The sequence below is a fragment of the Eleutherodactylus coqui genome, chromosome 8 (genome assembly GCF_035609145.1).
Source record: "Eleutherodactylus coqui strain aEleCoq1 chromosome 8, aEleCoq1.hap1, whole genome shotgun sequence".
NCBI lineage: Eukaryota > Metazoa > Chordata > Amphibia > Anura > Eleutherodactylidae > Eleutherodactylus > Eleutherodactylus coqui.
In genome coordinates this window covers 21,448,043-21,475,830 of record NC_089844.1, presented here as the reverse complement: position 1 = coordinate 21,475,830, position 27,788 = coordinate 21,448,043, and the positions used below count along the sequence as shown (strand labels likewise).

Here is a 27,788-nt window from a genome sequence, read left to right as displayed (position 1 = left end):
AAGAGATGAAAAGTAAGTTTTTATTAATACAAGAGCACCGTTGCAGACCGCCGGCCGCGCGCATTAACCCTTCATTGAGTGCCATATTTTGACTTTAGATCCTCCACCAGCTTGATGTACTGCGTCCGAGCGTCACACTGGGGGGTGCCTGGAAGACAAATGGAGACATCAGAGGATGATGGGAGTGATGCCCCCTGTACCACCGGCAGAGGTCACCGTCTGACGAGACCTTCCTGGAAACTGCAGCGTCCAGCACCTGGCCCCGCCCCCTGCGCACATTTACAGGAAGGCCTCTTGTAATTGTATCCTTACCCTTCTTCGCGGACCAGGCGTCCCACTTGGCTTTACCCTTGAAGTCCATGAATCCCGGCCGCTCTGGAGAAAACAGGAGACAGGATGAGCGAGAGTGATGGAAGCCGCCATGATGTGGCCGTCTCTACTGGAGACTCGTGGACAGAAGGGGTCATTGCCACAATGTGGGGCGTACCCGAAGCCCTTACCCGTCTGGGAGGGGGGACGACTTATTACAGAAGGTACTGAAGACAAAAACCCCCAAACTTGCTGTTATTTAACCTTTGTGAGTCCCTCCCCCATCAGATACTCGGCGGCCGCAGCAGGACAGTTAGTGCATGGGTAATATTCTATGCTTGCGACCGTATACCCAATTTGTGAAAGACAATGTGACAACAGGGAATCATCAACACTGCTGCCTGGCAAAGGGGTGGAGCTAATAAAAGAGCTGGAACCTGGTTGGCTTCCCGAGTCACACTTCATCTAAGATCTCTGCTTGTTGTCAGTGAATGCACAACCACAAGTCAGCGCCACTCGCCGTCCCGCATACCTGTGTTCACATCCCCCACGCACGCCTGCTTGTACAAAGCGTAGGTCTCCAGCATGTCCTGGTCGCTCGGGGTGGATTTCAGGCACTTCACCTCCTCTGCCGCCTTGTCAAAATCAGCCTGAAAGAGAATATGATAATGAGGGGGAGGAGCTAAGACAGTACTAGCGGCCCTGAGGCTGCATGACCAACGGGGCGGCTCAGTAATCAGCATTATCACTCGCTGCCAGCAGCTCAGTCACCGCGCAGACGATCCAGTAAGCCGAGACAAGAAGCGCTGCAGCAGCAGCTCACACCATCGGATTCATGTGTTCCTCTATACATACAGAAAACCATTACCTTCACCCCCCGGATTAGGGGATGCCCAACAGTTTGGGAGCCTCGTTACTCCCGTGGGAGGAGCCCCTTCTTCAGGTCTGGAGACCCCCATAACAGAATGCAGTGTAGGAAGTTACACAGTCAGCCCAGATGGGCGCAGAATCTTACTGACAAGTGGGCGGAGCTTCTGCTGATGCAATAAATACTGCGCCATTACATGCAGCCGTCCCGTGCGAGGAACCGATTCGCCTTAATGCCTCATTCAGACACATGCGGCTCCGGTCAGTGACAAATGCATCCGTATTCACCATGGTATTTTTTTTTGGGGGGGGGTTTGATGTAAAGAAAAAAAAAATGCCCCTGATCCCGCTTTCCACCGCCTCCTGCCAACATATGTAAAAACAGTGAATATGCGCGGTTTATCCGTTTACCGTCCCGTGGGCTTGAGTGAGATTCTGCTCAGTAATATGGACCCAGACCGGTCCTTAAGGGGTTAACAGGCCACATTGTTCCACTATTCGCAGCCTTCCGTGTTCCCGTCGGGGCGTAACATGTAGGAAACGTTAGCGATACGCTCGGCCATTTTTGTCAGCCCCATCGGAATGAATGGAGAGGCGGGCGCACGCTCGGCCATCGCGCCATTCTGTCTCCTGAGGCCGCAATCACACAAGCGTTTAGAAAAAACCCCGCAGTTTTTCCTGTATTTGTGCGCTCGCCTGTATACTTGCGTACAATGACAACGCAGGACGATCCGACTTTTTTTCTCCTCCCGGTAGTGAAGCAACAAAGTAAGACGCGATCCACGGCTTTGTGCCGCGCTTTTACTCCATTCATTTCAATGGGCGATCAGTGCGCAAAAAATGAGTGACTGCGCTGAAAGATACAACATGCAGCGCTCGGTTTAGCGTGTGCTAAAAAAAAAGCGCCAAAACGCTCGCCTGAGAGCCCAGGTGAGATGGAGGTTCGTGCGCATGTGAGAGTTGTGTTGAAGATGCAACAGCAAAAAGATGCCTGTGAGCGGCCTTATTACAAGGGGGGCAGCGAGAAGGACGGGACAAGCAAAATCCCTGTCCTTGGGATGGGTGGGGGTCTCAGCGCCGAGGACCCCACAGACCAGACTTGTCCAGTGATAGAGTTAGAGGGGTTTCCCAGGCAGCGCCGGGATCAGAGAGGAAGCCGAGGCTCCGACTCCTGTCTAGTGGCCGATGCAGTGGCTTCCTCTCTGACCCCGCTGTATCCAGCTGATGTGTAAGGTGCTCCTCTGTACACCGCAACTGACAGGAGCGTGCCGGACCGCTGATGCCACAACCAGCCGGTGGGGGTCATCTACTACACTTGGATGCAGGAGATTTAGGGTTAATATAATCAGTTCGGCCGTTTCATCACCGATGCGGCTCAGAATACGGCAAGAGAAAGTGATGCTGCCTAAAAGCCGGGCGACCCCCATTATATAGTCATTGGGGGTCTGTCCGGCGCACTGCAGTCCCATCCTGAGACGGAGCCGGTAGGCAAGACAAGGCGACTACAAATGTGACACTAATCGCCACTGTTGAAGCAACGCAGAGGGATCCACAGCAGACCTAGATCCTGGCGGGATGGGCTGCTGCAGCACCTCTTGTCCTGCACTACAGATATAGACAGGGATGCAGATGGAAGGGGGGGGGGGAGGGGTGTCTCCATGACAATAGAGCTGTCAGTAGCAGGCATAGATCTCCCCACTGGACCACCCACAGCGCCACCATCAGTGCATCTGGCAGGACAGACGACCGACGGCATCTGCCAGATGGATTTATTCAAGTGTCCCAGAACGCACAGAAGTGATGAGAACTGCAGCAAAAACCCAACCCGCCCCTGCAGCCACAGCCTGACACACTGCAACAAACCCTCAGCTGGATGAGCAGGACGGCAGCAGTCTTACACACTCATAATGCCTCCATTCACCAACAGCAAGCAGAGGGATTTACCAGAACAAAATCTATTGGAAGCAGCCGACACACTGAGCCGACACTGCAGCACCAACCCCGCCCACTGCAGGATGACCACGTGACTGCGGCCAGGAGGCCGCGGGACACCTGCTATCACCGGGCCGGCACCTCTCCGTAGTTCAGTGCGGTCCCCCCCGCCAGCGCACTGTCCTAGCAGCCACCCACCTGTGCCATGGCGCCGCTGCTCTCGGTCTCTTCACTCTCAGGATGGGGACTGCGGCAGCACGTGCGGAAATCGCTTTTAAGTCCTACATATGACTCCACCCAGTCACCTGATCTTACAGCCAATAACAATGCTGCTAGATGTTCACGTGACGCACATGACGGTAGTTGGCAACCATACTGAGTGTGGCAAAGGGCAGAGCCTGTCAGACATGTCACTCTGCTGTTGTCTAGCGTTAGAGCGTCACGTGGTGCTCCCTGTCCAATCACAGCTCACGATGTCACCTCCTAACACCCCATAATCCTAGTAATACACCCGATTATATCAGGTTGAATCAGACAACCCAAACAACTAATCAGGTTGCTGGAATTGCTCTATAGTGCTGATCTTGAGAGTAAGAGGCTACTCCTGCAGGTACATGGTGGTGCGCCCCCCACAGACTCCTGCAGGTACATGGTGGTGCGCCCCCCACAGACTCCTGCAGTTACATGGTGGTGCGCCCCCCACAGACTCCTGCAGGTACATGGTGGTGCGCCCCCCACAGACTCCTGCAGGTACATGGTGGTGCGCCCCCCACAGACTCCTGCAGGTACATGGTGGTGCGCCCCCCACAGACTCCTGCAGGTACATGGTGGTGCGCCCCCCACAGACTCCTGCAGGTACATGGTGGTGCGCCCCCCACAGACACCTGCAGGGTATATGGTGGTGCGCCCCCCACAGACTCCTGCAGGTACATGGTGGTGCGCCCCCCACAGACTCCTGCAGGTACATGGTGGTGCGCCCCCCACAGACTCCTGCAGGTACATGGTGGTGCGCCCCCCACAGACTCCTGCAGTTACATGGTGGTGCGCCCCCCACAGACTCCTGCAGGTACATGGTGGTGCGCCCCCCACAGACTCCTGCAGGTACATGGTGGTGCGCCCCCTACAGTCTCCTGCAGGTACATGGTGGTGCGCCCCCCACAGCCTCCTGCAGGTACATGGTGGTGCGCCCCCCACAGACTCCTGCAGGTACATGGTGGTGCGCCCCCCACAGACTCCTGCAGGTACATGGTGGTGCGCCCCCCACAGACTCCTGCAGGTACATGGTGGTGCGCCCCCCACAGACTCCTGCAGGTACATGGTGGAGCGCCCCCCACAGACTCCTGCAGGTACATGGTGGTGCGCCCCCCCCCCATGCATATTAGCCTCTTAGGCCCGCAGCTATTAGGTTCTATTGAACAATCACCCATAATCACCCGAGGCATGCTCTATTTGCCGCGGGTGTACGCGCAGACGGCTTCCACTGCAGTCAATAGAAGCCGTCCGTCACGCTATCTTCCGCTGTAGCACAGCGGAAGATAGCGTGAAAACGCTTCCCCGCCCACTGATGCCCGCATCATGTGACACTGCCGACACGGGATGCGGGAGATCGGGCAGCAGATCCGGAGGTGAGTATGTGGTCTCTGGGGGGGAGCCATGACGGACTCCGCTGCGGAATTCCGCTTGCAGAGCCCATCACGGCCGTGGGCACTTGGCCTTACTCTTCCAGCAACCTCATTGGTTTTGATTCACAATTCCAGCAACCTGATTGGTTGTTTGGGTTGTCTGATTCAACCTGATTGGTTGTTAGGGCCGAGCTTGAGAGTAATATAGATATATGCGCCCCCCACAGACTCCTGCAGGGTACATGTTGGTGCGCCCCCCACAGACTCCTGCAGGGTACATGGTGGTGCGCCGCCCACAGACTCCAAAAGTTTACATAGTGGTGCCCCCCACAGACTCCTGCAGGGTACATGGTGGTGCGCCCCCCCCACAGACTTCTGCAGGGTACATGGTGGTGCGTTCCCACAGATTCCTATAGGATACATTGTGGTGCGCCCCCCACAGACTCCTGCAGGTACATGGTGGTGTGCCCCCCACAGACTCCTGCAGGGTACATGGTGGTGCGCCCCCCTGCAGGGTACATGGTGGTGCTCCCCCCCAGACCTCTGCAGGGTACATGGGGGTGCGTTTCCACAGATTCCTATAGGATACATTGTGGTGCGCCCCTGCACAGACTCCTGCAGGGTACATGGTGGTGCGCCTGCTGCAGACTCCTGGAGGGTATATGGTGGTGTGCCCCCACAGACTCCTGCAGGGTACATGGTGGTGCGCCCCCCACAGACTCCTGCAGGTTACATGATGGTGCACCCCCTGCAGACTCCTGCCGTTACGGGGTGCAACACTCCCCACTGACTCCTGCAGCGTACATGGTGGGGCACCCCCTGCAGACTCCTGCCGTTACGGGGTGCAACACCCCCCACTGACTCCTGCAGCGTACATGGTGGTGCGCCCCCACAGACTCTGGCAGGTACATGATGGTGCGCCCCCCACAAACTCCTGCAGGGTACATAGTGGTGGACTCCCACCCACCCCACAGACTCCTGCAGGGTACATGGTGGTGCAGCGTCCACCACAGACTCCTGCAGGTACACGGTGGTGGACCCCCAGAGACTCCTGCAGGGTACATGGTGCAACGCCCCCCACAGACTTCTGCAGGGTACATTGTGGTGCGCCCTCCACAGACTCCTGCAGGTACATGGTGGTGCACCAGCACAGACTCCTGCAGGGTACATGGTGATGCTCCCTCACACAGACTCCTGCAAGGTACATGGTGCAGCGCCCCCCAAAGACTTCTGCAGGGTACATGGTGGTGCGCCCCCCACAGACTCCTGCAGGGTACATGGTGGTGCGCCCCACCCACAGACTCCTGCAGGGTACATGGTGCAGCGCCCCCCACAGAATCCTGCAGGGTACATGGTGGTGCGCCCCACTCACACACTCCTGCAGGGTACATGGTGCAGCGCCCCCGACAGAATCCTGCAGGGTACATGGTGGTGCGCCCCCCACAGACTCCTGCAATGTACATGTTGGTGCGCCCTTCACAGACTCCTGCAGGGTACATGGTGGTGCGCCCCCCACAGACTCCTGCAGGGTACATGGTGGTGCGCCCCCCACAGACTTTGGCAGGGTACATGGTGGTGCGCCCCCCACAGAATCCTGCAGGGTACATGGTGGTGCGCCCCCACAACAGACTCCTGCAGCCCACCACAAACTCCTGCAAGGTACATGGTGGCGCCCCCCCCCCCACAGAATCCTGCAGGGTACATCATGGTGCGCCCCCCACAGACTCCTGCAGGGTACATAGTGGTGCACCCACCACAGACTCTGGCAGGGTACATAGTGGTGCGCCCCCCACAGACTCCTGCAGGGTACATAGTGGTGCGCCCCCCACAGACTCTGGCAGGGTACATAGTGGTGCGCCCCCCACAGACTCCTGCAGGGTACATAGTGGTGCGTTCCCACGGACTACTATAGAGTACATGGTGGTGCGCCCCCCACAGACTCCTGCAGGTACATGATGGTGCGCCCCCCAACGACTCCTGCAGGTTACATGTTGGTGCGCCCCCCCCCCCCATACTTTGCAGGGTACATGGTGCAGCGCCCCCCAGAGACTCTTGAAGGGTACATAGGGGTGCGCCCCCCCACAGACTGCTGCAGGGTAAATGGTGGCGGATATAGTGGTAGCAGCAACAGAAAGACCGATAATAACCTGCCTGAGCTCGCTATCCCAGCACCCCCTGCTGTTATCTGAGGTGTCAGAGTCCGAGCTCCACCTGCCGAGGACAAAGTACCAGCAACAGGAGTGGATGAGGGCATCACCCCCTAAGGGAAGCCCATAGAAGTACAATCATGGCATCAGAGGAAGCAAATAGGTGCCAGATCATCAGATGTTCTGGATTATTGGACTTCAGCCAAAGAATGTTCCCTACCTCTGATATGTGGACGGAATGAGGCATCACCCCAGGATCTTCTCAACGCTACTTCAGGCATTATATTACAGTTCTGTATCAGAATATCAGATGTTCTGGATTATCAAATATCTATCATAGAACTGTTCATAGCCCTGACATACAGGGTTGGAAATTAAATGTGCCACTGCAGAATCTTCTCTGCACTGCTCTGAATCTTATATTACACTTCTGTGCCGGATTATCAGATTTCTATATTATTGGACCTCAGTAATTGAACAATCTATACACTGAGACAGAACGAAGCGTCACCCCAGGATCGTCTCGGCTCTGCTCTGGGTCTCCAGCTCTTATATAACAATGTAGCGACCCTCACAGTTCTGTAAATCGTTTTATTATAAAAGTAAAAAAACATCAAAGGATAACAAAATAACCGAAAAATTGCCAAAATAAAACCTAATACCAATCCAAGGCATAAGATATACAACAATCAAAAACAAATAAAGTATATTTACAATATATTACAAAGCCAAGAGAAAAGAACCGGTTCGGCCGCAGAACAAGTCATAAATGTCCCATTAATACAAACAAAATCTAAAAACATTACTAATAATTCTGCAGAAACACTAAAACATATTAGTTATCATATTTAAACACGTTCCCTGTACCATACCATATACCCCACCCCTGGTCTACTGCCAACTCCACAGAGACTCAGCAGGGGAAGACGCTGGACCCATGACCCAAATACCCACACATAAATCCAGACCATGTGACCGGGGTGGAGGGGGGCAAGACCTGACACCGACTGCCCCAGCCGCAGATAATCGCTGTATATGAAGCGCCGTCACCACAGAGTGAAACCTTGTCAAACTTGATAATCTACTCCGTGCTTTACACTGCTGTGCAAAAGTATTCACCCCCCCCTCCCACCCCGTGTTATTAAAATGGATTTCAATATAGATTTTATGTAAGGAAACTAACAGAGGAGACCAAGGGGTTAAAGGGGAAGGGAAAAATACTGTGTTTAACCCCTTCTCCCACCATTTATGTAAGATACATTGTTTCTACCCCGGCTAAGCCCCTTGTTTAGAAGGACTTCAAAGTTTTATTTCCCTTTTTATAGTCCAATTTATGTTCTTCTTTTTCACATTGAAGTTTGATATGTTTGCAGCGTTATACTGTAAGTAATGTGCAGGAGGGGGTCTAATACAGCGCTTATTGTTTGCTTCACTCGCTGATGTCTAGTTTAAAGTTCTATATTCTCCTATATGCCACAGTCTGCATGACACTGTGTGCATGGTATGTGTGCTTATGTGTATGACTGGAGGTTTCTTGTGTCCCCCATGTTGCGTCTCAGTGCTAGCTGTCTGTCCTAACTGTCTTCCTTTCACCTAGTTCTACCTTTTCAGGAAGAGGGTTGATCATTCCACTCATCTCTTGTTTTCCTGCCAGTCGCCCTTTCTGATTTTTGTGGTGGTCACAGTGTGTTTCATCCTCAATAGAGAAAGTGATGGTCATTCCACTTATCTCAGTTCTTTAGTCTTTGGAGAGAAGAGTCATGAATATAGCTCCATAGCAATACTAGTGTCCCTGAATTCAGTTCAGCCTAGTAGAATTTCTAAATGTACTTGCAAGTCCTATTCCTTACACACTGTCATAAACAAAAAGCCATACTCAGAAATGAAAATGTGGAAAAATACTTGTGTGAAGGCGCAACCCTCTACGCTAAGGTCCATTATGTGATAGTGAAAGCGTTTTTTTTTAATTCTTTCACATACACTTGCTGAAGCACCTCTTTCTCCCCTGTCTCCCTGCCACATACAGGACCACTGGCACACCCAAAACACCTTTGGAATTGTGTCACCCCAAGGCATCCTGTTGTGTCCAATCCAGCCAAACTGACAAAGGGGCTAATCCCCGAAACGCGTTTCCAATTGCTGTTTTTTATTTTGTGAAATAATAAAAAAGAAGTGCTTTCACCATCACATATTGGACCTTTATCTTCTAGTAGCGTAGAGTATTGCGCCTTCACACCAGTATTTTTCCACATTCTTTTCGCTACACTCACGCCCACCCTGGTGGACCATCATCTGGTTGGCAGCACCTCCCTCATTGGAAACACTTTGTACTCCAGAAATATTCCACCATCCTCACTGGGTCTTGCTCCATCCTCCTTTTTCATCTCTTAAACTCAGAAATGACAATTCTTGTAGTCTCAGTACATCTGGGGTGGGTTAATCCTTCACATAGGTAACCAGGGGTAGGAGCTGTGTTTATAGGTTTCACCTTGCACACTCTGTGACTGCATAGAGGCCTCTCGGGTGAATTGGAAATCACACACTAAAGATAGCAAGACTCCGGATTCTTACACTCTGCTTTGGAGGCGCTGGGGTCGGTTTATTTTTAAGTAGGGAGTAACTGTAGTGGCCCTGTACATGCTATCCTGGCCCCCTCCATAATGTCATACATGTATGTCTTGTGTAGTTGCTCTGTGCAAAACTGTCTTGTCATTCAGGTATGTATATTGCACAGCTGCAGCAAATGTCTGGTGTGAGCTGACTGTCTGTAAATGTATCAATTTATGTCCTGTCACATGGTATGAGAAAGGTTGGGAGCCCATGTCTTTTGGAGTCATAGTCATAGTCCAGCTACATGGGGGCACCTTTAGCCCTCATGTGGTGAAGCATCGAGGAGGAAGAGAGATTTTCCCAGCTCAGATGTGGATGTGAGGAACAAGGAGAGAGCTCCACCTAAGCAGAGCGAGAGTGAGAGCAACTGTAAGTGGGTGCTTATCAAGCCCAGTGTAGAGGTATTATAATTTCCTACGCGGCCGTCCGGAGTTTCTAGATCACCGCGTAGAGGTACACCCATTCTGTTTTTCGCACCCGGGTGTTCTGAAGTCTGGATCACTAGGTGGGGGTACTCGTAAGTCTCAAGTCTAGTAATTTCCTGCACTGTCATTGCTTTAAAGTGTGCCTTGTACTGTTGAAGTTTGCCAAAGTAAAGTTTATTCTAGGCCTTGACTGTTCCATAGGACCTGAGGTACTCTCTGACTGTCTGTGGCTCAATTATTTCACCGCCAATGTTCATGCTGGTGGGTGCCGAAATGGTGACGTCAACCGTGATAACCTCATCACCTGTTCTGATGTTTATAAGGCATCCCCATGCCAGGGGTATCCAGAAGAGGCCCAGGGCTGCCCTAGCCCTAGCTGCATGCGTCTCTCTGGGAGGGAGCGTGGCAAGTGCCACTGTGACAAGCCAGCATCTTGCCCTCCCAGCACCTCAGCGTAATCCATGTGTCCGGGATCACCCTACGAGACGCTGCACTACCTCAGCTCTATGTGTATATACTGAGGAGAATCTAATGCTCCTATATGTGTATATTCTGAGGAGAAGCTACCTGACCTCTATGTGTATATAATGAGGAGACTCTAACGCTCCTCTCTGTGTATATACTGATGAGAATATAACTGACCTCTATGTGCATATACTGGGGAGAATCTACCTCACCTCTATGTGTATATGCTGAGGAGAATCGACCTCACCTCTCTGTGTATATACTGAGGAGAATCTACCTCAACTCTATGTGTATATACTGAGGAGACTGTAACGATCCTCTATGTGTATATATTAAGGAAAATATAACTGACCTCTATGTGTGTATACTGAGTGAGCTGGAAATATGTTTTTCTCCAGCAGGCTTCAGGGTATTCTGTAGCTTCGTAATTGTGTAAAAAACAGTATGCGCACACTGGCCAAGTTAGACGCAAGTTATCAGTCTCAAGTCCAAAATGGCTCTGAACAGAAACGCCCAGACAGCCTCATTTATTGAAACACATAATACTTGCCCTTTATGGGCGTTTAACAGATTACATCAGTAACATATATATATTCTTATTCGCTGGGTTATATAGAATTCCCCGCCTCCCCCTCCCCACACCTCTCTCAAGTCCAGTGTACATAGGAGCCTTTGTCTTAACAACATGCGGTCAAAACTGAAAGTATCTCTTTTGTTGGAGAAGTTTCTGTGTGGGGGATGGGAAAGGACTGGGAAAACACTCAGTATTGAATACAGGTATACATGTAATACTATGACTTTTAACTCTCAGAGGCTGCTTGTGCAACTTATGTATTAAGCTAACATTATACCACACATCTTTCACCATGCCATTGTCCAACAACTACCATGGTGAGATTGTGTGGCCATTAACCTCCACAGAGTTAAAAGTCATTACAGTAGCGTAATACATTTGGTTTATACAAATCAATAGACATTTTATACTAACTAATTATGATGTCTACTACAATCCCCCCTTGAAATGTCTATTCTCTAACTTTCCCTAGTAATTCCACAATCCTCTGCAGGTGACCCTCCTTGGGGTCCCAAATCTAGGCAGGCCCATCGAGCATACCCAGGTAAGCTCTCTAAGCCAACCACGGGTTCTTCACAGCCCTTGCGACTGGACCACAGCTAGCCTGGGCCCCCCATAGTCACCGACTCGTAATTCCAAGGAGGGTGGTCTGACCCTATAACTGGAGCGCGTTGTAGGTTGGATTTAGAGTCTTCAAGGGGGTGTAGGACTTGTCCGCTCCGTCTGGGGACGCATCCAGTAAACTCATTGTGGGAGCGGCTTTTTCAACAGCAGTTTCACAGGTCTTTTTGACACAGGGAACAACACAGCAGGCTAAAATAGAAAAGATAATCAGTACACATAGAACAGCAATGCCTATCTGGACCAAACTTTCTGCCACCCGCTGATCCATGAAAAGTACTGGTTCCAAAGGTCAGTTATCCCTGAGTTTCTTTTTAATTCTTCCGATAGTGCGGTCAACTTTTTAATGGCAACTGTGACTTTACCCGTGGGTCCTGTATTGTCTGGGATGTAGGTACAACAAGTCTCCCCTATCATCTTACAGACAGCCTCCTTCTCAGCTAAAATCATGTCTAAAGCCATTCTATTTTGAAAAGTCATAGTCGAGGCAGGTCCTAATTGGTCAGCTAGTCCCTGTAAGGCATCTCTGGTGTAATTTATAAATCGCTGCTGATTATAATAAATATAATTAATCCAGTCAACGTTTTTATTTACCGTAATGATTGGGAAAATGGACTCGAATCCAGCTTTAACTTGGTCTCTAGCTTTATACTCGTCAGGTACCCCCCTATGGCGTCAATGTACACGTGTAAATCGAAACTACCACCAGGAGCCTCTCTTCTCACTCTATGGTAACTATTGGGGGTAACCTCATTATCCTCAACGTTATCTGACAGGATGTGGAGGGGCATAAGGGCTTTTGCTAAAGCACACTCCCCTGTCCAATTACCTTCCAGATGGGTCCTCAACCTCATGTCTCCACAAAGCCAGTAAATGTCTCCTAAGGACTGGACCTGATTCTGCGTCCATTCCCCTCCCAGTGTACTGTAGGAGGAGCAATACCCGTTGGTGAAGTTCCCCGAAAATCTCCCCCCCCCCCCCTTGTCGGTTTGCATAGCAGGTGTAGTTTCCGGGGTAGATTGTAATACTCTCCCCGGGGCGAGGCACTTGGGTGATTATGGGGTATTCCTTTTTCCACTTCTTACAAGCAGTGTGATTGGTGGAAATGTTCGTGAAGAGACTAAGGAAACACTTTTCAACATCTACAGGGAGATTCAGTGGGACCGTCCCCAAGTGCGGTCGGGCACTACCGCACACGTAACAGTTAGACTTGTTGCTCTTGTTTGCTGAAGCAGTTGTTACAAGAGAGGCTGCAGCAACAGGAGACTATGCAAGTGCAGCTGGAGGAAAGGCAACTCCTAATAAAGCAGTTGGCTGCACTGACAGAGTCAGTCAAAGCTACAGAGAATGAGCACGTCATAAAAGAGACTGAAACTAATCACAGGGCTTTGTTAGGAAGACAAGCCCATAAGTGTGAACAAGGTTGTAAGAAGTTAAAGACACAGTCAGCAAAGAGGAATATTCAATTGGAAGTTCAGGTAAAACAGCTCAAAGAAAAGCTAGAGATAGAGAAAGCCGCCTGCAGCAAAGCAGAAAAGCAAGCAGAGGTATTGAGAGGTATACTGGACTTCAAGAAAGCCCAAGAAGCTCGTCAGGAGCAGGTGCTGACCCAGCTACAGATATGCAGGGATGAAGAAATAGAGCTATATGAAGCTCAGATCCAGAACCTTAACCCCTTAGTGACCAGGCTTTTTTGCTTTTTTCCATTTTTGTTTTTTCCTACTCCCTTTTAAAAAATCGTAGCTCCTTTATTTATCCATCGACGTCGCTGTATGAGGGCTTGTTTTTTATGAGACGAGTTGTATTTTTCAATGGCACTATTTACTGTACTATATAATGTACTGAAAAACTTTTTAAAAATTCTAAGCGGAGAGAAATGGAAAAAAAAACGACATTCCATCTTTCGGTGCGTCCTGTTTCTACGGTGCACAAACTGCAACAAAAACGACCTGATATTTTTATTCTATGGGTCAGTATGATTACTACGATACCAAACTTATATAGTTTTTTTTTTTTTTTTTGCTGTAGTACTTGTATTTTTTTTTTTAAGATATTTAATTTTTTTCAATTATTTTCTGCGGTCATTTTGTGCGCGCAATAACTTTTTTATTTTTCTGTCGACGTAGTTGTGCAAGGGCTCAATTTTTAGCGGGATGTCCTGTAGTTTCCAATAGTATCAATTTGGAATACATACAACTTTTTGATCGCTTTTTATTGCATTTTTTTTTCTGGAAGACAGGGTAACTAAAAAAGTGTATTTCTGGCATTCTTTATTTTTTTTTTCGGACGACGTTCACCTTGCAGGAAAAATAATGCACTACTTTGATCGGAGTTTTACGGACGCGGCGATACCAAATACATATTTTTATTTTATGATTTAGATTTTTTAGTAATTGATATGACAAAAGGGGGGTGATTTAAACTTTTATAACTTTTTTTTTTTTACAATTTAAAAAACTTTATTGATTTTTTTTTTACTTTACTTTGAAGTCCCCCTGGGGGACTTTAACATGCGATGCTTTGATCGCTCCTGCAGTATGACGTAATGCTATAGCATTACGTCATACTGCTTTTTTACAGGCAGTCTATCAAGCCACCCTGTGTGGATGGCTTGATAGGCAGTCTGCTAAGGCAGCCCTGGGGCCATTCATTAGGCCCCTGGCTGCCATGACACCTGCACGGATCCCCCGATCTCACCGCGGGGGGGCCGTGCGGGACCCCCAAACAGCGTTCGGGGCATTTAAAGGGTTAATAGCCGCGAGCGGTCAATCAGCCGAGCGTGGCTATTGCCCGCGGGTGTCAGCTGTAATAAACAGCTGACGCCCGCGCTGTATGGAGGGAGATAGCGGCGCTACCTCCCTCCATACACGTCCTGCAGCTGCAGGACGTAAAAACACTATAAGGTGGTCACTAAGGGGTTAAGCAAACTAATTCGCTAGCTAAGAGTGAACTGTCCCAACGATTAGAACAAGCTGTGCAGTATGAACAGGAGTGTAAGAAATTGCAAATGAAAACCCAAGAGTTGGAAATTACGTGTTGCAAGTTAGAAAGAGCTTCTACAAATGCAGGTAATCAAACTACAGGTTTGCAGAATCAAGTTGAAGAGTTGAAAATGCTGTTAGCAAAGAAGAATGGTGACTTGGAGTGCCAGCTACGTCAGCTCAAGGAAGAGCTGGAAATACAGAAAGCTGCTGGCACTACGGCAGAGAAGCAATCAGAGATCTTGAAAGATTTACTGGGTGACAAAGAAAACCAGGAAGCGCTGCATGAGAGACTGGTGTCCCAGCTACAGATGAGCTTGGATGAGAAAGCTGAAATACATGGAGCCGAAATCCAGGAGCTGGAACGGAGTCATGATGTAGTTGTTGGGAAACTGTCCAAGCAATTGAAGCAACTTGAAAAAGTGAAAGAAACATGGAAAAGCGAGTGTCTTGAGCTTACCCAAAAGGTGAAGGGGTTGTTGGAAGACAAGTATGCATATGAATGCAAGAAAAATACAGTAGAGATGCAGCTTTAAGAGCTACAAATGAAAATAACTGAAGCTGACGGTGTGCAGACAGCGTTGTCTGAGCAGGCTGCATGTAAAGCTGGAAGCTCAGAGTGAAGAGTTCCAGAAGTTACTGCAAGAAGAGATGCAGCAGAGGCTTGGTCTCAGTGCAGACCTGAAGACTATGCAAGGTGAGAAAAATGTGTTCCTTAAGCAGGTAGAGGAGGATTTAGAAGCTAAGAGAAACCTATCAAAGCAGATTGCAACACTTCAGGCTGAGGTGGTGGATCTGGAAAATAGACTGGAGAAGAGTGCTTTGTGTTTGGATTCTGTGGAAGAGCAGAAAAGAGAAATACAAGGAGAATTAGAAACTACAAGGCAGTAGTGTGAAGAGAAAATAGCCGCCTGTGATAAACTTGAGAAGGTTAAACTAAGTCTTCAGCAAGAGGTAGAAGATGTTACTGTTAAGCTTGGTCAGCAACAGGAGCTTGTGTCCAAACTGGAGAAGAAACAGAAGCTGTGTGAACAGGAGCTGACTGAAGAGAAAGCCAGATCTGCAAGATATGCCAGTGAACTTGAGCATGCAGAAGAAAGGGCTAATGAGAGAGAAACAGAGGTACTAACCTGGACACGCACCCTGAAAGTAGTGTCAGAAGAAAGAGCAGAGCTTCATCAGTTCTCAGAGAAGTTGTGCATGAAGATGAAATGCTGGAAATCAAATAGCCAAGTGGCTGAAAGAAGTGTTCTGAGACCAGAGAGGTCTAAAACCCAGTTCAGACAGAAAAGGAAAAAGATGATCTTGTTAAAGAATCTGAAAGAGTTACAAGTAGTAGAGAATGCCAAATTATGTTTACAAAGGGAGACTACTGAAGCTCAGAAGGTCTCACAAGTGGCAGCAGAAGTCTTGGAAGAACTGCAGCAAAAGAATAATGACGTAAAAAGGCAAACCCAGAAAGTGAAGAAACAGTTTGTCCAGATGGTAGAAGCCTATCACAGGGATGCTGGCTCCAAGGACCCACTCATCAGTGAACTGCATGCTGCCAAGCAAAAGTCAGAGTAAGAGGGAAACGAACTTCGAAGAATGCTATTGGTTCTAACCGATGACAACACTGTACTAAGAGAAGAAATAGAGTTGTTACAAAGTGAGGAAAAGATGATAATTATAAGCCTGAATACATTGAAAAATGAAGTGGAGACTGTAATCCATAGCAAGGCCATGCTGGAGCAAGAGGAACTTGAAGAATACAGAGACAAGGTTCTTGAGCTAGAAGAGACTGGCAAAATGGAGGCGCAATTAGAAAATCTCCACAAGCCGTCCTGCACTGAAATGGAGGACTGTGTTAGCTCCAAGGATGATGGTGAAAAGACTGTACCTAAACTAGAAAATTCTACTAAAGCCTTGGAGCAGCAAAAAGAAGAAATGAAGGGTCAGGTAGGGAAACGACCAGAAGTTACAAGCCACAAAGTTGCACTTGGGAGGCAACTTGCAAGCTGTGATAGCACAGTCTGACAGAGATCTGCAAGGATGTGAGGAACAGAGTGAAGACAAGAAGAAGGAACTCGTCAGACAGGTAAAAACAGAAAGAGACCCCCGAGGCTGGAGTTTTGACCCTGGAGGGCCAGAAGAAGAAAAAAGTGATACGGCCTTCGTCAAGGGGGAGGGATGCAGCGAAATTTTGTCTCTGGGTGAATAATGCTACATGGAATCTAGCTGCACTACAGAGCCAATTCCGCTGGGGATTATCTGAGTGGTGTAGGGGTGCTCTACAGAAGATAGCCTGTAGGGGGCAACACACAATCAGTCTGGTGCCTGAAGCAAGATGGAAAACACCTACAGGTGTGGTTAGTGATATAAAAAAGGTGGTTCCTGCTGAAGTGAGGGAGAGTGTCTGGCTGAGTGAGTCAGGAAGACAGCTCAGTGGAGCTGGGGCTGCCAGGCCCAGTGTGTGGCTGAGAAGGCCAGAGGTGGACAGGGAGATGCCCTTCACCTCAACACCTAGGAGAGGTGTGTGTTTGGGAGATCCAGGCTGTGGTGATTCCCTTTGTGAGCGGAGAGGCGCTGTGAGAGGTAGCAGGATCCCTGGGGAACGCCTGCCTTGGACTAGAGTCTGAAGAGACTGAAGGCACTAAAGACTGAGGATGAGCTGCACCCTGGATACCCACAGGTCTGTGCAGAACCTATGGACTTGTATTGCTGCCTCAGCGGAGGATGTACTTGCTTTGCCTACGGACTGTGAAGGGTTAAAGCTATCAGAGACTTTGTTGTTTCAAGTATTGATTATTACCCCTGGAGACCCAGTCATCTTTGTGTTGGTTAAAGTAGTTTATGTGAATAAATGAAAGAAAAGAAGGAAAGTGACCGTTTGGCGTAATATTTAACCCCCGTGCTGTCACAGTGGGTAAAGGATGAACTTGCCAAAATGGAGACTCCTGATAACCTGGAAAACTTCATTCAGCTGTGCATCCAGACGGACCAGAGATTTTCCGAGCGGCGCAAACAGAGACTGTGGGTATGGGCACCAACACCCCTTATTCCTTCAGCCAATTCATGCTGAGTCCCCAGCCGGGGACTGAAGCTGCAACAGAACCAATGCAGGACGATGTAATCTGCAAACCCCTTTCCACCGCTGCAAAAGAAAGGCACCGTGCTGAAAATCTGTGCAATTATTGTGGAAGCTCTGAACATTATGCGTTAAACTGTATAAACAAGTCCCAAAGGACTCTTTCCCTAGCCAACGTCAAGACCACGACCAATCCAGCTGTCACAAAACAGGGGGCTTCCACCAAACACACATTTGCATCGGTAGTTCAAGATGGTGTGAAAACCCTTCCGTTGCTCTAGCATTTTATCTTACTGGGTAATCAGAAGATGCAGTACTCAGCAATGTTGCATTCAGGAGCGGGAGGGAACTTCATGGACTTAAAATTCCCTCTTGGAAAAAAGCATTGCAACCGGACTTAAGCCCATACCGATTGATATGGAAACTGTGGATGGGTCACCCTCGTCCTCAGAACCTTTCATACAGAGCTCCTTGAACTGGAGCTCTGTATGAACCTTGACTATCAAGAAGTCCCCTAAATTTCCGGTAATACTCGGTTCGCTACCCATAACCTTTCTATCAACTGGGAATCAAGGACCATTACTTTCTCTCCAGAATACTGTTAAGAGAACTGCCAGGTAGCACCATGCACCCCTAAAGCAGTGCAAGACTCCGAGGTTGGTCAACAGGACTTTGAGAAGTTACTGGTTGAATATTAGATGTCCAGGGATGTCTGCAGCAAGACAGCTGACCAGCTGCCACCGCTTCAGCCCCATGACTGTCCTATTGAGCTGCTCCCTGGATCTTTTATTCCATTTGGGCGTAGCTACAGCCTTTCGGAACCAGATTTAAAAAATCTTCAGGGATATTTGGATGAAAGTCTAAAGAAAGGATTCATCTGGCCCTCTTCCTCCCCAGTGGGAGCATCCATATTCTTCGTTAAAAAGAAGGTCATCTCACCTCCCTCATGAAGAAAGCACACACATTTTCCTGGTCGCCAGAGGCACAAGTCACTTTGGAGAAACTATAGACTCTGTTTACTTCAGCACCAGTACTGATCCACCCAAGACCAGAATTATTGTTGAGGTAGACGCCTCCGACTTCGCAATGAGAACTATCCTGTCACAGTGAGTCAGAGATAAAATGCAATTACATCCTTGTGCATTTCTGTCCTACACCTTATCACCTGCAGAGAAAAACTATGATGTCGGGAACAAGGAACTTTTGGCCATCAAGGTGGCTTTCACTGAATGGAGGTACCTCTTGGAAAGAGCCCATCATCCAGTAATGGCTCTTACTGACCATAAAAATTTGGAATTTCTCCTCACTGCCAAGAAGTTAACTGTGAGACAAGCACGATGCGCACTGTTCTTCTCCAGGTTTAATGTCATTCTGTCCTACCATGGCATTTCCCGAAAAGGCAAGGCAGATGCATTATTTTCAGAGCCTGAAGAGAGGTCAAATACAGACTACACAATTCTGTTCCCAGAAATTTTTTTTAGGTATCCTGCACTCTGAAGATCTTCTAACAAAGCTTAGGGGAGGATACGAAAATGACCCTTTCCTTATTTGCCTGTCTAAGGATGTCAAGCTTTCTTTCAAGAATGGACTTTGGTAGCGAGAACACCAAGTATACTTTCTCAAGGCTGGTCGACTCGAAGTCCTCAAACTAGTCCGTGATTCTAAGCTGGCCGGTCACCTTGGGGGTCACAAAGATTTTAAAACTCCTGCTTTGTTCCTTCTGGTGGCCCAACTACAGGAGGGATGTGAAGAGATATGTCACCTCTTGCAAAGTATGCGCCCAGAACAAGACACCACAAGCTCCCCCTGTGGGTTTCCTACAACCCTTCTAGTTCCATCCAGACCCTTGGGATCTATATTAATGGACTTTATAGTGGAACTGCCCCCCTCAAAAGGAATGACTACCATCCTTGTTGTCATGGACCGACTCACAAAGATGGCTCACTTTATCCCCATTAAAAAGATTCCCACCGCCGAGCACACCGCAGAGTTGATGATCTGGGAAGTTTTCCGACTACATGGAATTCCTGATGGTTTCGTCTCATGATTTCGACTCAGACAGAGGGGTTCAGTTCACCTCAAAGTTCTGAAAACACTTCTGACATGGCCCTGGGAACTACGGGGAGTCTTTCTTCTCTGCCTTTTATCCTCAGTGTAATGGCCAGAATGAGAGAACTAACTAGACTCTGGAGCAGTTTCTCAGCTGCTTCATTTCCCATCTTCAGGGCAACTTGGTGGATTATCTATCAACAGCAGACTTCACGAATAACATATATATGCAACCACCACTAGGGGAAACTCCCTGTAAATATATATACAGCCACCACAAGGGGGAGCTCACTGTATACAAATATATGCAGCAGCCAGCAAAGGGAGCTCCCTGTAAACATATATTCACCCACCATGAGGGGGATCTCACTGTATACAGATACATGCAGCCATCACCAGGGGTAAACTTTTTGTATACAGATATATGCAGCCACCACTAGAGGAAACTCCCTGTAAATAGATATATACAGCCACCACTTCACGGGAGCTCACTATATACAAATATATGCAGCCACCACTAGGGGAAGCTCCCTGTGTACAGATATATATAGCCACCACTAGGGGAAGCTCCCTGCAAAATTATACAGCCACCACTAGGGGGAGGTTCCTTTATCCAGATATTTACAGCCACCACTAGGGGGAGCTTCCTGTAAACATATATATAGCCACCACTGGGGGATCTCACTGTATACAGATACATGCAGCCATCACCAGGGGTAAACTTTTTGTATACAGATATATGCAGCCACCACTAGAGGAAACTCCCTGTAAATAGATATATACAGCCACCACTTCACGGGAGCTCACTGTATACAAATATATGCAGCCACCACTAGGGGAAGCTCCCTGTATACAGATATATATAGCCACCACTAGGAGAAGCTCCCTGCAAAATTATACAGCCACCACTAGGGGGAGGTTCCTTTATCCAGATATTTACAGCCACCACTAGGGGGAGCTTCCTGTAAACATATATATAGCCACCACTAGGAGAAGCTCACTGTATACAAATATATGCAGCCACCAGTAGGGAGAGCTCATTGTAAACATATATACAGCCACCACTATGGGGAGCTCACTGAATACAAATATATTTAGCCACCACTAGGGGGAGCTCATTGCTTACAAATCTATGCAGCAACCACTGGGGGGAGCTCACTGTATACAAATATATGCAGCCACCACTACGAGGAGCTCCCTGTAAACATATATACAGTGACCACTAGGGGGAGTTCCCTGTAAACAAATATACAGCCACAACTGTGGGGGGGCTCACTAAATATATGTTGCCACCACTAGGGGGTGCTCACTGCTTACAAATCTATGCAGCAACCACTGGGGGGAGCTCTCTGTATACAAATATATGCAGCCACCACTACAAGGAGCTCCCTGTAAACATATATACAGCCACCGTTAGAGGGAGCTCACTGTATACAAATATCTGCAGCCACCACTACGAGGAGCTCCCTGTAAACATATATACAGCCATAACTAGGGAGAGCTCACTGTATACAAATATACGCAGCTAGCACTAGGGGGAGCTCCATGTAAGCATATATTCACCCACCACTAGGTGGAATCTCACTGTAGACATATATATGCAGCCACCACTAGGGGGAGCTCACTGTATACAAATATATGCAGCCACTAGTAGGGGGAGCTCATTGTAAACATATATACAGCCACCAGGGGGGAGGAGGGGGGGGGGGTCACTGAATACAAATATATGTAGGCACCACTAGGGCGTGAACACCGTATACGGCTATATACAGCCATCACTTATGGGAGCACACTGTATGCAAATATATGCAGGCGCCACTAGGGGAAGCTCACTGTAAAAAAAATATATACAGCCACCAATAGGAAGAACTCCCTGTAAACATATATACAGTGACCACTAGGGGGAGTTCCCTGTAAACAAATATACAGCCACAACTGTGGGGGGGCTCACTAAATATAAATATATGTTGCCACCACTAGGGGGTGCTCACTGCTTACAAATCTATGCAGCAACCACTGGGGGGAGCTCTCTGTATACAAATATATGCAGCCACCGCTACAAGGAGCTCCCTGTAAACATATATACAGCCACCATTAGAGGGAGCTCACTGTATACAAATATCTGCAGCCACCACTACGAGGAGCTCCCTGTAAACATATATACAGCCAGCACTAGGGGGAGCTCCCTGTAAACATATATACAGCCATGACTAGGGAGAGCTCACTGTATACAAATATACGCAGCTAGCACTAGGGGGAGCTCCATGTAAGCATATATTCACCCACCACTAGAGGATGCTCACTGTAGACAAATATATACAGCCACCACTAGGGGAAATTCCCTGTAGACATATATATGCAGCCACCAGTAGGGAGAGCTCACTGTATACAAATATATGCAGCCACCAGTAGGGAGAGCTCATTGTAAACATATATACATCCACCACTGGGTGGGGGGGGGGGGCACTGAATACAAATATATGTAGCCACCTCTAGGGGGTGAACACCGTATATGGCTATATACAGCCACCACTAAGGGGAGCTCGCTGTAAACATATATACACGCACCACTAGGGGATTACAAATATATTTAGCCACCACTAGGGGGAGCTCATTGCATACAAATATATGCAGCAACCCCTGGGGGTAGCTCACTGTATGCAAATATATGCAGTAACCAGTAGGGGGAGCTCCCTGCAAACATATATTCACCCACCACTAGGTGGAATCTCACTGTACACAGATACAGGAAACTCCCTGTATACATATATATGCAGCCACCACTAGGGGGAGCTCACTGTATACAAATATATGCAGCCACTAGTAGGGGGAGCTCATTGTAAACATATATACAGCCACCACTGGGGAGGGGGGGTTGGGCACTGAATACACATATATGTAGGCACCACTAGCGCGTGAACACCGTATACGGCTATATACAGCCATCACTTATGGGAGCACACTGTATGCAAATATATGCAGGCGCCACTAGGGGAAGCTCACTGTAAAAAAATATATGCAGCCACCAATAGGAAGAACTCCCTGTAAACATATATACAGTGACCACTAGGGGGAGTTCCCTGTAAACATATATACAGCCACAACTGTGGGGGGACTCACTAAATATAAATATATGTAGCCACCACTAGGGGGTGCTCACTGCTTACAAATCTATGCAGCAACCACTGAGGGGAGCTCGCTGTATACAAATATCTGCAGCCACCACTACGAGGAGCTCCCTGTAAACATATATACAGCCATCACTAGGGAGAGCTCACTGTATACAAATATATGCAGCTAGCACTAGGGGGAGCTGCGTGTAAGCATATATTCACCCACCAATAGAGGATGCTCACTGTAGACAAATATATACAGCCACCACTAGGGGAAACTCCCTGTAGACATATATTTGCAGCCACCACTAGGGAGAGCTCACTGTATACAAATATATGCAGCAACCAGTAGGGGGAGCACCCTGCAAACACACATTCACCCACCACTAGGGGATCTCACTGTATACAGATACAGGAAACTCCTTGTAGATAGATATAGACAGCCACCACTTCATGGGAGCTCACTGTATACAAATATATGCAGCCACCACTAAGGGGAGCTCGCTGTAAACATATATACATGTACCACTAGGGGGAGATCACTGAATACAAATATATTTAGCCACCACTGGGGGGAGCTCATTGCATACACATATATGCGGGAACCACTGGGGGGAGCTCACTGTATACAAATATATGCAGCCACTACTACGAGGAGCTCCCTGTAAACGTATATACAGCCACCACTAGGGGGAGCTCACTGTATACAAATATATGCAGCCACCAGTAGGGAGAGCTCATTGTAAACATATATAAAGCCACCACTGGGGGAAGGCACTGAATACAAATATATGTAGGCACCACTAGGGGGTGAACACCGTATACGGCTATATACAGCCATCACTTATGGGAGCACACTGTATACAAATATATGCAGCCACCACTAGGGGGAGCTCCCTGTAAACATATATGCGGCCACCACTAGGGGGAGCTCACTTTAAAAAATATATGCAGCCACCAATAGGAAGAGCTCCCTGTAAACATATATACAGTGACCACTAGGGGGCGCTCCCTGTAAACATATATATATATATATATATATATATATATATATATATATATATATATAGCCACCACTAGGGGGAGCTCACTGCATACAAATATATGCAGCAACCAGTAAGGGGAGCTCACTGTATGCAAATATATGCAGCAACCAGTAGGGGGAGCACCCTGTAAACATATATTTACCCACCACTAGGGGGATCTCACTGTATACAGTGTGAGGTACTGAGGGGCGTGATAGTGGATGGTCGCTACATCGCCCCTAGGTTCCGCTATTATGCCTAGTGGGACTGGAGGAAGTTCATGTCCCGCTGTTTGAGACATGAAAATCCAGGAGGGCAATGTAATCTCCAGCAAGTAGTTGCTGGAGGTTTTCCTTTAAAAGTATCTGGGCCTGGGTTTTTGGAATGTGTGCCAGGTTGGTAGTGGGGCCATCCATTCCACTTCCTCCACTCCAGGTTGTGTGCGAGGTCAATCAGCACAGATGTTGAGGCTGAGCCAGGATAGGGGTGGATATAAATAGCAGTGTGCACTGACACAGGGGGGAATAAGATGGCTGCTGGACCCTGGCAGCCTGTGATACCTGCTAGAGCTGAAAACCCTCCTGTGTGTGCACCTGCTGAGCGTGACCTGTACAGGCAGGGACGGCTTAATATCCGATTGCTGGACTGTTATTTTCTTGCCTGAAGCTAAGGCTGAATTTGTGTTGATTTTTCGGTAATGAAATAAACGCAGGTCACGCCTGCTCTTGGACTTTATCCACTTGTTACCATCTTTGACTGCCGCCAACCCGCACTCTACAGAGGTGTCCTCCCACATATGGTGTTTCGGATGCGGGCAAGGAATAGGCAGTCTTAAAGAGACATATGCAAGGAATTGACACCTGCCGCTAACACTGTATGTCCTGGGTAAAAGCCGCTGCTGCCCTATCTAAGAAGACTTCTGCCATGGAGGACCTGGTGCGACAGCTAGTGCAGGTGTGTCTACAGCAACAAAACGCCCTGGCAGAGGCAAGGCAGGTGCAGCAAGAGACTAATCGCCTCCTAATGGAACAAAAGGCAACACTGCGAGAGGCGGTGGTGATACAACGGCCTGCGGTCACAGCAAGTCAGAGCACCCACCCACAGGGGGCCCAAGGAGGACAACCAACCGCAAGGGCCTTGGTGCAAGCTTCGCTGCAGAAGATGATTGCCGCAGATGACGTGGAAGGCTACCTTAACGTCTTCGAGAGAATTGCGGAATGAGAAGGGCTGCCCATGGTCCAATGGGCAAATGTTGTGGCCCCTTTTCTGTCGGGAGAGCCCCAAAAGGCCTATTACGACCTAAGTAAATTGGACTCCTGTAACTATGCCAAACTGAAGGCCGAAATCCTGGCACGACTGTGAGTGACCATACAGGTGTGTGCAGGCCAGGTACATGCCTGGAGGTATTCGAAGAGCCTACCACCGCGGTCGCAAATGCATGACTTAATACACCTTGTCTCCAAGTGGCTTCAGCCAGAGAACTGCACTCCTGCGCAAATGGTAGAGAGGATCGTTTTGGATATCTTCCACCATTCCTTGCCACCTATGGTGCAGCGTTGGGTGGGACAGGCTGGGCCGACTGACGCCAACCACCTCGTGAATCTGGTTGAGAGGTACTGTGCCACAGAGGAACTGTTAGAAGCCTCTACGAGACGGGGCTGCGACAGAGAGGCAAAGGGTTCCAGTCGAGTTGGTAAGACTGTACCATGTTCTGCTCCCAGGGGGCCTATGTGGAAGAAGGGAGGGGGCTCAGGGGGCAAGCCAACGGTTGGCCCACATCAGAGTGCTCGAGAGCAGGACCCCGGACGCCTACAGTGCTGGCAGTGCCACGAATGGGGTCATGTTGCGGCACACTGCCCCCTAGGCTCCGAGCCCATGGACTGCAGCTCCGGGCGGAGGGTCTACCTGTAGGCACGCCCCGTGCTAGCCGCCAAAAACCTGTCCGGGGATGAGCCGCAGGTATGTTCGGTGAACATTGGGGACTTTCTGGTACAGGCTTTGCTGGATGCCGGAAGCCTTGTGACCCTAGTGCATGGTTCATTGGTTAATTCAACCTCTTACAATGGAGGCCGAGTGGGTGTACTGTGCATCCACGGGGACACTCGGGAATACCCCACCGCTACCGTACAAATAGCCACCACTTGCGGCACCGCTACCCATGACGTGGGAGTGGTTAAGTCCCTAATGCATGAAGCTATTATCGGAAGGGACTTTCCACTGTTCTGGGCCATGTGGAGAAAAAGGACTTTGGACAATAAGAGTGTGACTAATAATGTTGGGTGTCAGGAGGTAAGCCCTGAGCCGTATGACCCGGACACTGCTGGGCCCGCTGTAGGGGTGACCATAAGTGACGATGTCGATTGTCCCCTAGCTGTACTGGCTGGTGACACTGAAAGCCCGGCAGAAGTTCCTGCCATGCCAGAGCTTGAGGTGTTGCGTGAAAATTTTGGGTCTGCTCCGCTGAAAGACCCAACATTGATCAGGGCCCGTGAGGCCGTAAAAAATAAAAATAAACAGGGTACCTCAAACTCCAGGTGGGAGTGAGGCATACCCTTATATGGCTGTTAACAATGACATGCTGTACAGAGTGGATAAGGTGCACGGGGAAGAACTGCAGCAGCTCGTGGTACCCCAACCATATCGCCGTGTAGTTCTCGACCTGGCTCATAAACATGTGCTTGGAGGTCATCTGGGGGGGGGGGGGTGAAAAAACCCCGCGAACGAGTGTTGCAAAGGTTCTATTGGCCAGGGGTACATGAGGAGGTTAAGCGATATTGCGCCTCATGTCCCATATGTCAATTAACGGCCCCTAGATCTCATTTCAGGAGTCCATTGGTACCATTACCCGTTATCAAGGTACCATTTGACCGCATTGCCATGGATTTAGTCGGTCTAGTAGTGAAGTCCGCTAGGGGACATCAGTATATACTGGTCATTCTAGACTATGCCACGCGGTATCCGGAGGCAATTCCTCTGAGAAACACCTCCTCCAAACTCATTGCCCGAGAGCTGTTCCAGATGTTCTCCCGCACCGGTATTCCCAAATAGATCAAGGGACTCCGTTTATGTCAAAAGTAATGAGAGAGATGTGCAAGCTTCTAAAGATTAAACAACTGCGTACCTCAGTGTATCACCCGCAAACTGACGGCCTGGTCGAAAGGTTTAATAAAACTTTGAAGAGTATGTTAAAAAGGGTGGTCAGCCAAGATGGGAAGGATTGGGATTGTTTGTTGCCAGCCTTGATGTTCGCAATACGTGAGGTTCCCCAATCCTCCAAAGGTTTTTCTCCGTTTGAACTGCTGTATGGTAGACACCCACGCAGTCTCCTCGACCTCGCCAAAGAAACTTGGGAAAGTGAACACACCCCCTATAAAAGTGTGGTAGAAAATATTTCAGTAATGCAGGACAGGATAGCAGCTGTCATGCCCATTGTAAAGGAACACTTGGAACAGGCACAAGTGCCACAGAGTCGAGTCTGTAACAGGTCGGCCAAACTCAGAACCTTTTGCCCGGGAGATAGGGTGTTAGTTTTGGTGCCTACAGTAGAGAGCAAGTTCTTAGCCAAATGGCAGGGGCCTAATGAGGTGCTTGAGCGCATAGGAGAAGTCAATTATAAAGTGTACCAACCTGGCAGGAGGCGGCCGGAGCAGGTATAACATGTGAATTTGCTTAAACCCTGGAAAGAACAAGAGTCTCTGCCAGCGGTGAATGCGCCGAGCAGCCAGGTTTTTGTGAAGTCCATGGACAAAGCTCCTGAAGTAGCTATCTCAGGGTCCCTATCTAAGGTACAGAAACAGGAGCAAAGGAGTTGGTACTTCGAAACACGGATGTGTTTTCGGAACTACCGGGACGTACGTCAGTGATCAAACAGAACATCGTCACGCTAACCTTACGTACAGGTCCAAGTAAAACCCTACACAATTCCTGAAGCCCGTAGACAGGCTATATCAGAGAAAGTAAAGAAGATGTTGGATCTTGGGG

The 27,788-nt window shown here is 48.8% G+C and overlaps 1 protein-coding gene and 1 pseudogene across 1 annotated transcript; one reads left to right on the top strand and one right to left on the bottom strand.

Annotated features, from left to right (window-relative positions):
- Positions 1–6: 6 nt before the first annotated feature.
- LOC136576184 (acyl-CoA-binding protein-like) lies at positions 7–3,441 on the bottom strand. Its single transcript, XM_066575260.1, has 4 exons — positions 3,307–3,441; positions 842–959; positions 313–375; positions 7–148 (listed from the first exon to the last, which is right to left on the bottom strand). Exons 1-4 carry the CDS (start codon positions 3,313–3,315, stop codon positions 72–74), a joined length of 267 nt encoding a protein of 88 aa, XP_066431357.1. The 5' UTR covers positions 3,316–3,441; the 3' UTR covers positions 7–71.
- A 1,263-nt stretch (positions 3,442–4,704) lies between these two features.
- LOC136577854 (myosin-9-like) lies at positions 4,705–26,855 on the top strand (annotated as a pseudogene).
- Positions 26,856–27,788: the final 933 nt, after the last annotated feature.

Coding starts and splice junctions, on each gene's coding strand:
- LOC136576184 (XM_066575260.1), bottom strand. Junction 376..841: donor CGTGGGGGATGTGAACACAG/GTATGCGGGACG, acceptor TGTTTTCTCCAG/AGCGGCCGGGATTCATGGAC. Junction 149..312: donor CGCCTGGTCCGCGAAGAAGG/GTAAGGATACAA, acceptor TTTGTCTTCCAG/GCACCCCCCAGTGTGACGCT.